This window comes from Bradysia coprophila (assembly GCF_014529535.1).
Source record: "Bradysia coprophila strain Holo2 chromosome IV unlocalized genomic scaffold, BU_Bcop_v1 contig_5, whole genome shotgun sequence".
In the NCBI taxonomy this organism is placed as follows: Eukaryota; Metazoa; Arthropoda; class Insecta; order Diptera; family Sciaridae; genus Bradysia; species Bradysia coprophila.
Window position 1 is genome coordinate 1,812,384 of NW_023503374.1, and position 11,886 is coordinate 1,824,269.

Below are 11,886 nucleotides of genomic sequence, written 5' to 3' on the forward strand. Positions count from 1 at the left end.
GAAATAAGGAGGTATGAGAGGCCTGAAAAGAATCCCTCAAATGGAGAGCGGAAAAAGCGAGAAAAACGACTAGTCTCGATGTGTCAAAATATGTATGTCCAGCAGGAAAAAAAATAGTATTTTTGACATTCTCTTTTTACAGCGTAGGTGCGTGGAGACCTTTATAATTTTCATGTTAACATAAGTTGGCGATAAAAGTGATGTCCTACTTGAAATATTGTTTAAATGTCGTAGTAACAGGTCAAATTGAGGTCAGTGTAAAAACGCGCTAAAATCATTCGAATGTTCTGTTCTGATCGAAATTCTGACAGCAGACTGGAATTTCCAACCGACCGCAAAGTACGTAGCCAATTTATGATTGCTTTTCTTTCTTCTCTCGGCTTTTTACAATGACCAGCTAACTTCATAGCTGTTGTGTCGTTGTACAGAAAGTGTGTAATTAAAGCCGTCAATATCAAAAGGGAAAAGAAAAAAAATTTCAATTGAAAAGAGAAGAAACACTTCCAGTGTAGGGACACAAAAAGTCAAAAATCAATTTCAATCGGCCACATATTACGAGTATGGATCAAAGAGAATTGCGTATGAACATTGTTGCTATCAAACGTGTGGATCCTTACGCAAAAGACATTGTCGATAGTTCAGCTCACGTTGCCTTTTACACATTCAATAAAGAAGAAGAGGAGTGGGAAAAAACGGACGTGGAAGGTGCATTTTTCATTTATAGCCGTAACGCCGAACCATATCACAGCGTATTCATAAACAATAGATTGAATACAAAATCGTTGGTTGAACCAATCACCGCCCAGATAGAATTGCAAATCGAGGCACCGTTTATGCTGTATCGTAACGAACGTAGCCGTACGTATTTACTTGTGCAGTGCAACAAAGCATTGTTGTCGCAGGGAGAGAGAGAAAGAGAGAAATTTATAAATCTTTTGCGATCCCATCAGGTACACGCTGTTTCTGGTTTTACAACAAAGCTGAATGCGAACGAATTGGCACACTGGTGGAACGGATCATTCAAAGCAGCGATAAGAATTCAAATTACAAAGATATTTCCTTCTTACAACATTCACAACAAATGAACAAGAACGTGGACATATTTTCGATGCTGACAAAGGCGCAGGAGGATTTCAACAATTCGGTTGCTGGAATTCCTGGCGTTCCGGCTGCTGGTATGAGCACAACGCTGCCAAACAAATTTCCGGACAAAAGTCAAACAAATCCCGATGTGACATCTCAAAGTGTGATGAATTTCTTCGCAGCGGCTAAACCGGCCGCCCCCAAAGAAGTTCCGTTTTTCCAGCGAATGTTATCCCAACCGGTGCATGTCGATCAAATTGAGAAACAACAACGAACCGTTACGCCGCACGAAAAGAACAATTCACCGCCACAGGAATCCATCAATATTCCGAATTCGTCGACAGCCGTCGAAAATGGTTCCGGTGCTACGTTCATGCGAATTCATTCGCCGAATCATCCGCCAGAATTTGGTACCTCTCCTTTCGCCAATTTTCTGTCGACTTCGAATCGACCACCTGCACCACCTACAGCTAATACGACGGACGTTAGTGAATTGGAACTGAGACAGAAGCCGTTGCAGGCACTGCTTAAGAAAACCGGTGAACCAATCACCGGCCAGAGTAAACCTGCCCTAATGTTACCGACAATGTTTGCCGTGACACAAAATTCGGTCGATAAAGGTGGCAGATCCGGTGCGGAATCTTTGGCAGCGACGTTGGGCCAACTGGAGCAAGCGTCAGTAGTACCTGGTAAACCGGAACCGTTAACGCAAAGTCAATTGCTGCAAGCGATGTCGTATCTCATCAAAAATGACACGGACTTCGTAAAGAAATTGCACGAAGCCTATTTGAAATCGTTCACCGAGATGGTGTCCCTATAGAGCAAAAAAAGCAGCAAAAACAAAAAAGAAGTTGTGGGACGGAAATTGTCGAAGCGTTTTGTATAATCTAAATTTCGATCGATGAAGCAACAAAAAAAAGCTTTATTTCCAAATTCGTCGTTGCGTAATTTATCCAATTTTGTTAAAATGAATCTGAATTAATTTTTGTTTTCATTTTCTTTCTCGTTTTTTTTTTTTCGTGTGGAAACATTTTCGTTTCCCCACTGAAAATATAGTTGTGGTTTGCTTAGAGATGCATCAACTGAGCAAAAACAAAAAGGAAAATAAAAATAATGTTGAATGTCAAAATGAAAATGGCAAATTGTTTGAATGGGCTCGACGGATCTCCACAGTCTACCGCATCTTTTAAGAGTGAATTCGCCAAAACTTCGAACAGTCGGGATTCAAGCCGACGGCGATTCGATCGAGCTATGGCTCAAATGAATCGTCGATCCCGAAAAAATTTTATTGGTCTGTCATGGCCCTTAGAAAATTTTTCTTCGAAGTGGTCGCGAAAATCGTTTTTTATCAATTACTCCAACATCCGAAATATGAATGATGTCAAATTGTGCACGTTTATGAAGGACAATGAGATGAATATTATTGACCAACAAACGCCGCTGTTCGGCCCACCCAGCCGCCACAACAAGCGGAAAACCTCGAAATAACCGAAATTTTTGAAGGGCTATGGGGCGGCTGCGAAAGTTAGTAGCTGGCATCGTCCAAGATAGAAGAAAAAGTGGGTGGAAAATATCCTGCACCTAAGCCTCAGATGGGCCTGTTGTGCTTCTCGTGCTTCTTTTCGTCAGTCTGTCCTCTACAAAAAAATTGTATGAGACATCTGGCTGTATCAAGTTAGTTTTCTCGTAAGCCTATGAATAATAAAATTCGCTCGAAAAAAACGTTATTTGGGGAACTTTAAAGTTCGATGATTTTCTAAAATTTGATGGGTTGAGATACATTGTGAAAAATTAACTCCATTCGTATCTTGGACGATGGGTATGGTCGAGGGGGTGTCAATGGATAGAGCTTGAAGTAAGCTACAAAATTCCGGGTTAGAGCTTCCAGCTACTAACTTTCGCAGCCGCCCAGAGCCCTTCAAAAATTTCTGTTTTCTCGAGGTTTTCCACTTGTTGCGGCGGCTGGGTGGGCCGAACATCGGCTTTTGTTGGTCAATAATATTCAGCTGATTGAACTTCATAAACGTACACAATTTTACATTATTCACATCTCGCATGTTGGAGTAATTATTTTTTTATGGCTAAAAGGGTTAAGAGTCATATCGCGAAATCTTCGAACAATCGGCTTTCCATGCCATTCGGATTTTTGAAGAGTAACTATGTTACCCATCGAATCCGTGTTTCATTACGTGCTCAACGAGGTACGTCTCGCCTCTCGGGGTATTGTCGTTTTCGTGCTAGAACTTTGCTTTTCAGGTGGAAATTTTTTGCCCTGATTATCCCGGGAACAAGGGGTCGACTTCATTCAAATTTTAGGTGATTGTGGTGCTGAGCTGAGGTTTTTTATTATTTTTGATTATTTTTTATTATTTTTTATTATTTTTTATTATTTTTTATTTGTTTATATAGAACAAATACAATCTAAAACATATCATTGTGGGCAAAGGAAACCCTTCTACTTTGCGTTGAACTTGACTCATTTTAAAGTATCGCACATGAAAATTAAATAGGAAAAATTAAAGAGCAGAAATCTTCTGAATACAAAACGAAAGCAAAAATGTAAGGAAACTCAGAAGGAGAAAACTGTCACACTCAGGTAAGAAAAACTCTTCTTTTCACCAACCGCTCATACAAGCAATGTTCGGGAGACACTGAATCCGAAACTTGCATAGGCCAAACGATTTCCGTTTTTTACAATTATTGGTTCGTGTTGTACAGTTGACGGGCCACTCCACGTTGACCCTTGTTGAATACAAGAAAACTATCGTTGTCAAATAGTGAACGCCATTTGAACGCCATTTCGACCAGAAGGATGTTGGTAAATATTTGGGATCGTTGCCATGGCGAAAAGTGCTAATGTTGCTGATGCTTGGTTCCGTACTTTCAGTGCAGCGGTCAATAAAATTCAACGCTTGATTCGCTATGTGTCGATCCACTCGTACTGTGTTTGCTTTTCTATATAGCGTCGAGTTGTTAGCGTACATGAAGCTGCCTCGTTCGCGTTTAGTGTTAGTGGTAGACCGTAGTATTTTCCTTTCGGCTAACCGGATGCGTTCCATTTGTGCTGAGCTGAGGTATGAAGAAACTCTGTAAATTAAATTTAAGGTAAAAAAAATGAAAGTGGTCGACAAACCGGTCTTTCGAGTACAAGGTGACATTTTTAGAAATTGCCCTATCTCTTACAGCCAATAATCCCTCCAGCACAAGTTTTTATACTTTTAGGAAATAGGGAGTCTTTGCCTTCCAATGGAACCCTCAACCGTCAGGCTTGCTGATGCGCGCAAGCGTTATTAGTCAGAGAAAAAATTTTGTCAACACAGTCACTGAAGCCAGTACAGCCAACGGTTCGACGTATTTGATGACTTGTGTGATCGACCTAGTCTAGTACTACAATCCCCTAAAATTTGAACGAAGTCGACCCTTTGTTACCCGAGATAATCAGGGTGAAAAAATTTCCACCTAAAAACCACCGATATTTCCAACAGCTCTAGCACGAAAACGACAATTCCGCGAGAGGCGAGATGTATCTCGTTGAACTCATAATGAAGCAAGGATTCGATGGGTACCATCTTCTTCTTCTTCTTCTTTTTCAGCCTGTTTCTATCCACTGCTGGATGTAGGCCTCTCCAACTTCTTTCCATTTCGTACGATCCATTGCCATTTGCTGCCAGTTTGTACCTGCAATATTCTTAATTCCGTTTGTCCATCTCTCTGGTGGTCTACCTATAGCTCGTCTTTTATATGGTCTTCATGATCTTTTTGGTCCAACGTTCGTCTGTCCTTCTTGCAATATGTCCCGCCCAGCTCCATTTCAGAGATGCTATTCTTTCCATGACATCAACGACCCTGGTTTGTTGTCGAATCCATTGATTCGTCATTCTGTCTCTGAGTGTTATTCCAAGCATACTCCGTTCCATGGCTCTTTGTGTCACTCTCAATTTATCTTCGGATGCTTTCGTTAAAGTTAACGTTTCCGCTCCATAAGTGAGCACTGGAAGTGTCGAAAACTTTGCGTTTCAGACTATTATTCATTTTGCTTTTGAAAATTAGTCTGAGTTTTCCGAACGCTGCCCATGCAAGACCAATCCTACGTCTTATTTCTGCAGTCTGGTTGTCCTAACTTCAGTTTATGTCCTAGATATATGTAGCTGTCGACTCGTTCAATGACAGTGTCACCAATTTTGATTTCTCTATCGTCCCCGATATTGGTCATGACTTTTGTTTTTGATAAGTTCATCTTGAGGCCAACCTTGCTTGCCTCTTCACTTAACTGTTGTAGCATAAGCTGAGCCTGACCTAGATTCGCTGCTATCGGTACAATGTCATCAGCGAAGCGGAGATTGCTCAGGTACTCTCCATTTATCTTTTTATTACCATTTTACTCCAGTTTAACTTCCTAAAAACACTCTGCAGAATCGCCGTGAATAATTTCGGTGAAATGGTGTCACCCTGCCTTACACCTCGGCCGATTCTGAATTTCTCCGTGCTCTTATGAAGTTTTATACATGAAGTAGCATTTTTGTACACATATCGAATTGTGTTGGAGTACCTTGAGTCTACTCTACATTCGTCTAATGCGTCCAATATCGACCATGTTTCCACTGAATCGAAAGCTTTTTCGAAGTCTATGAATAGCAAGACTATGTCGATGTTGTATTCACGACACTTCTCAATAAGCGTTCTCATCACCTGCAAATGGTCGTTTGTGCTGAAACCAGATCTGAAAGCAGCTTGTTCAACAGGTTGGTACAAGTCGAACTTGTTAGTGTTCCTCTTCGTAATGATTTTCATAAACAACTTGTAGAGTGTTGACAATAGGCTTATGGGCCGGTAATTTTCCAGCTTTGTTATGTCTCCTTTTTTATGCAGCAATGTAATGACCGCATTTTCCCAGGCTTCTGGTACTTCTTCCCATTGGAGACGTTGATTAAACAAAGCCGTGATTGCCTTTAATAAGGAGTCTCCACCGAGTTTAATGGCTTCCACTGGAACACCATCTTCTCCGGGAGACTTTTTGTTTTTCATCTCGGCTACTGCGGCCTTGACTTCATCAACAGTTATGTCGGGCATATCCTCCGATCCCACGTTTCTTATTATTGGTCTATCTTCGGTTTCTTCCGTTGGACTCTGTCTTGCTGAAGAAAACAAATTCTCATAAAATTCTGTTGCAATGTTTAATATCGCATTTCGATCCGTTTGGATCGTTCCTGTTTTGTCTCGTAATTTGAAGATTTCTTTTTTGGCGTTTGTCATTTTTCTCCGTAGGACTTTCATATTGCAGTTAGCTTCAATTATGTTTTGAGCCAATTGGACATTATATTTTCTTTCATGTGATCTCCTTGCTTTGTTGATACTTTTAGACAGGTTCCGGTATTCCACCGAATCTCGTCCTCCGTTTTTTACCAACTCTGCTCTGCTTGCGATCAGGTCTAATGTTTCTCTGCTGAGTTTTGATTCTTTCCCTTGGACGGATTTGCATTTGGATTTCATGAAACCCATTATTGTATCGACGATTTTGGTATTCAATTCGTCCAATGTTTCAACGTTATAACTATATTCAGCTATATTGAGCTATATACAGGTATATAGAGCTATACAATAGCATATTCCTCTGTGAAATGTTTATTTATAGTGAAATATAGGTAAATATAGCGGTATATAGCTGTTAAAATAGGAATTTATGAAAGTTGACTTCGTACGGGGCTGTCTATATTGCCTCCGGCAATTTATTTGAATGAATGAATGAATGAATTTATTGTCACCGCCAAAAAAACTGGCTGAATAAAATGTTTACAATATTTACAACTAAAGTTACAGCGCTATTAAATTGCTTCTTAAAAAATTCAAAATCAAAAATTCATTGGCTTTTCAACGCTTTAAAAACTCACGAGCAACAATGCCCTCGGGCCACAATTCACTGTCAACTACAGAGTCAAATATGTCAGAATTCACAGTGACCTTAAATGATACAAAGCTAACGAAGTTCATATTTTCATAGGGCGAAACCAATATCTTGCATGACACATCTTCAGCCGACGTTATTACATTCTTCCGTAGCAAATAGCTGACAATTTGCGATTCGGTAGTAGACGGATCAAATTGGGATAAATAAGCAACCTTATGTGTCTCTGTTGCCGGCGTAAAGGTACGTTGAGACCGAATCGAATCATTTTGCGGTTGAATTGTCTTTGACTTCAGCGGGCATCGGTTTTGCAATGGACGATTTAGTTACCACCTCGGCAAAAGAACTAGAATTAGACGTCGGGTTTTCGATATCCGGTGGTACTTTGAGAGTTTCTTTGACATCTGCGGAGTCATTGCGATGCTTGGGTTGAGCGACATCTGAACGATTTATTGAAGGCGTAATCAGTTGATTCGATCCATGTGCACCAGGTGATTTGACTATACAATTTTCGGGTTGCGTCTCCGGCTTGGATTGAGCGACATCCGGACGACTTATTACAGATGAAATCCGTTGATTCGATCCATTTGCACCAGGAGATTTGACCATACGATTTTCGGGTTGCGTTTTGTTTACTGATGGGGTCTTTGAATCATTGACGTTTCTAATGACAAGTTTGTCGTTCGGCGATCGGTTTACCAAAAATACTGAACTATTCTTCGGTTTTGGATTAGACAACGGATTTCGATTACGCTTAAGCTGCGAGCGCACTTACACCGTTTAGCTCTCCGTTTACGTTTTAACAATGGAAAGTGGGAGGAGCTTCCATTGTTCACTCGTAAACGGAGTGCTAAACGGCGTAAGTGCGCTCGCAGCCTTACGTTTGGCAGCAATAAGCAAACGTTGGGCGTACGATGGCGATGAGGTTCGATTAACAGTGGTCGAATTGAAATTATTGAATCGATAAGATGAAACGTCGGACGAGCGTGTTTGAATGATGCAGTCATCACATAACCATTGAAGATTCGGCATTTCTCTATAGCACAACAGTGCAGTTTTACTGAAGTTGACACATTCGGCATGAAAAGATTGGCGACAAATCCCATCGCAAATAATTTTATTTGGATTGTCATTTTGGAAACAGCCGTCGCACACCATACAATTGTTCATTTTCTCGATTTGATGCCAATGCTTTGATATAATGTAAACAATGAGGCGTTGAATTACGATGATGATGAACGATGGCAATACACACACACCGCCATAATTTGTTCAGGAGCACTAAAGCAATGCAACTTTTGTTTTCGATGATATTTGACACTTAATTGATACGAAAACAATTAGAAAACATTAGAAACACTTTCTATCGAAATTTAAAAACGAAAAAACATCAACAAACGAGCGCAAAACAGTCGAATTAAAGCAAAAACTTGAGCATGAAAAAAACGTGTGTCAACTACATGACGTGTCAACTAGCCCCTAGCATCGAATGCTTAGCGGTATATAGCTGTTAAAATAGGAATTTATGAAAGTTGACTTCGTACGGGGCTGTCTATATTGCCTCCGGCAATTTATTTGTATATAGCAGAGAAAAAAATGAAGTAAGATGATTGACATGATTGATTTCCCCCCAGGCAATATTTTTGCGATTTATTTAATGCGTTTGTCTTCTTATCTGTAAATCACCAAAAAGTAGAAGAATCGCAAAAAACTTCACTCTTTTCAAATTTTGCTTTTATTGATTTTTTGGCGATTCTTCTCGTCTTGACGATTTTTTTTTGTGATTTCGGAGATTTTCCTCTGGCGATTCTTCCAATTTTAGTGTAACTTTGGCTTTTCCAAACCGCCAAAGTGATAAGAATCACCAAAAAATATCGTCAAAATGAGAAGATTTCTTGATATGGGTACTCCGACGAGGATGCAAGCCGATCGCTCATAGCAGTCGCAAAATCCATAAACGAAACGTCATTTTTGGATGTCGATTTTCAAAGAATCACTGAGGTTGTCTCACGTTACGTTTAACACATCCCTTCCCATCTACATCAAAATCTATGATTACACAGCCCTGACCTAATTGATGCGGCACAAAATTGAAACCTCCTCATTGACAATATTTTGCGCGCGTTTTTAGACTTTGCTAATGTCAAATAGTCGGAAAATAGTTCGAACTTAAAGGCTAGCAGAAGGTTTGGAAGGATCAGATCAATTTGTCTTTAACTTACACTAGAATTGTCTAACTGCATTGAACAAATTAATGATGGATCAAGGTCAGCAAGGTGGCTATGGATTGAGCATTGCTGAAGTTAAATGTTCAGATCCTCATGCAGAAACAATCTTGGACCGTGCACATAACGTGGCTGTTTTCACATGTAGCCCCGAAATGAATGACTGGTCAGAAGCCTTCAACCAAGCATCAGTACTCGTCTATAACCGTAGTTATGAATCAGGCTACGCCCTGTTTACATTCGACCGCGCTTCTCGCACTCAAGAAGTGACAACTCTTGCGCCTCAGAAGGAATTCCATTTCGAGGCACCGTTTTTGTTCTGTAAGGACCTGGGACGTATGTGTGACAGCTAAGGTTAATGACTCGAATAATTCGTTACTAACGGTCTCTGTCCCACAGGTGTTCGTTGTTTTCGATTCGAAACTGAGGACGATTTTAATCGAATTAGCAAACTCATCCGCCATCTAATGCAAAGCATACGCTTCCGCTCGCAACACATGCCCAGGTACAACTATACTGATGTCCTGTCAATGTTGGCAGACTCTCAGGGGGTGTCTGATCATTCAGCCGAGCAATCGAACCAAGCTAATGAAGCCATGACATCACTATCAAGGACAACACCATCAAATGTATGGACAATTCTTGATGATGAAAATGAACCAATGCGACACGCTCGAATTGAAGGAAATGAAACAGTCCGATCATGCGAGAGTGTAACATCTGAAACGCCATTTAATTTTGATCCCCCCAATCCAGCGACGAGCCAGTCAGTGTTAAATACAATGTTTCCATTATCCTCAAGGACGACAGCGGCATCGCCATCCGTCATTGATGCCGTAAATGCAGCAATGAAACCAATGAAACACTTCCCAAACCAAGTGAATGAAACATTAGTCGATCGGTCTAGCATTTTTTGCTCCTCAAATCCAGCCGCAAGACTAGGATATCGACCGATATCAGAACTCTCAAGGACAAGACCGACATCTTCAAAAGTTTTGAGCAATTTTGACCTCGCAAACGCAGCCAAGTTCAAGAAACGCAGCCTAAATGGAGAAGATAAACTAATTCCATCAACCGCGCCCGCAAGGACATATCCTCCGTCGTCATATATTTCTCGCGACACAAATGCACGAAGGCGTCAGGTAGATAAAGCTGCATCATCACTATTCAGGACAGCACCGGCATCGTCAAAAGCTATGAGTACTACTGATGCCGTAAATGCAGCGATGGCGCACGACCTGTACCAAGTTGATAAATCGAGTCCATCATATTCGATTATGACACCGGAATCGACATCTGTAATGAGTATGTCGAATGGCGCAAATGCTGCAAAGAAGAGGACGTTACCAGCACCGTTGCGTGTCGATAAAATCGAGAAACGACAGAAAATTGCAGCGTCTTTTCAGTGCAGTCAAACGAATTCAGACACTGTCAGCCAAGCTTCATCGTCGTCTCATCATTTGCCACAATTGATGTCATCAACGTCGACACGTCGTGAAGACGAAGCCGAAGCTTCCGCATGGGAATCTCATCTGAATGCTACCATTCGACCGAAGCCAAAATTGTACTCGCCACTTATGTTCATGGATAGGAAACCATTGCAGAACGATACTTCTACGCCAACGGAGGTCACTGGGGTGATTGGATTGAATAAACCGGGACGGTATGGCAGTTTGAAAGCATTTATGCACGATCCAATTAAACCTTCGCCCCTTGTGTCCATGGAACGGAAACAATCAACAAACGAAACCTTCAATGCTTCGGTGAAAACAGGAATGGAACAATTGTCATCGGGGGTGTTTCGGGTGAATTCGTCGGAGAGAAATGGCAATGACAGCCCGGAACCGTTGACACAAAATCAATTGTTGCAAGCAATTTCACATCTTATCAGAACGGACACTGGCTTTATGCACAAATTACATCAGGCGTACTTGCAATCTTTCCGCGAAATGCTATCCAAAACGAATTGACTTTTTAAATGTGATCAAGGGGTCAACGACAATTTTCTTAAGTTTAAAGCGGTGCAATGAGAAACGAATTGGACTTGCGGAATGTCCGCTTAATATCGACGAATCAAGCACTCAATTTGACAGGAAGTTAAATCCTACTTGTGACAAATTCTGTTAGATGTAATGAGTCTTTGGTTCAAATTTCAATAAAATATTTATATAAGAGTCTGACAGTCTCATTCTTCGTTTTATTAGTCCATGGTGCCTCGATAGAAAAGACGTCTATCAGGTTGAATCCTCAGATCAGGCTAGAAGAAAATCGGGGTTATATTTGACCCACAGCGATTGGAGACTGGGTCAATTTTGCTAGACCTGGAATCAAACTATTCCGAGTCTCCAAATGAGGGATTCTTCTGAAAAACAGAAGACCGAAATCGGCCGCATTTTCTATTGGAATTTTTTATATGTGCCCAGTAAGGTATTCGATATTCGACCCCAGAAGCCGAAACCACTTTCAAAAAAATTCTTCGAAGCTTGTGTGGCTGGTGAGAGGTATTCAAAAACCGAAAACATGTACTATTCTTACAAAAATTTCTCCAGTTACACGAGCCGTACAGGGTCGTGTGGGGTGTCATTAGAAAGGTAAAATTCATCCACACTGAGATATGTACAGTTGAAGTTTTCAACCGAAGACTTACACTGTTCTTACTGAAATTTCTCGAGGTAC

General features: G+C 40.9%; 1 protein-coding gene across 1 annotated transcript; it reads left to right on the forward strand.

The window, feature by feature from the left end:
• The first annotated feature begins 374 nt into the window (after positions 1 to 374).
• Positions 375 to 11,387, forward strand: LOC119072006. The gene is made up of 4 exons (XM_037177124.1): positions 375 to 858; positions 951 to 1,900; positions 9,213 to 9,546; positions 9,610 to 11,387. The coding sequence occupies exons 1-4, from the start codon at positions 561 to 563 to the stop codon at positions 11,178 to 11,180; spliced, it is 3,153 nt and encodes a 1,050-aa protein (XP_037033019.1). The 5' UTR covers positions 375 to 560; the 3' UTR covers positions 11,181 to 11,387.
• The last annotated feature ends 499 nt before the right edge of the window (positions 11,388 to 11,886 follow it).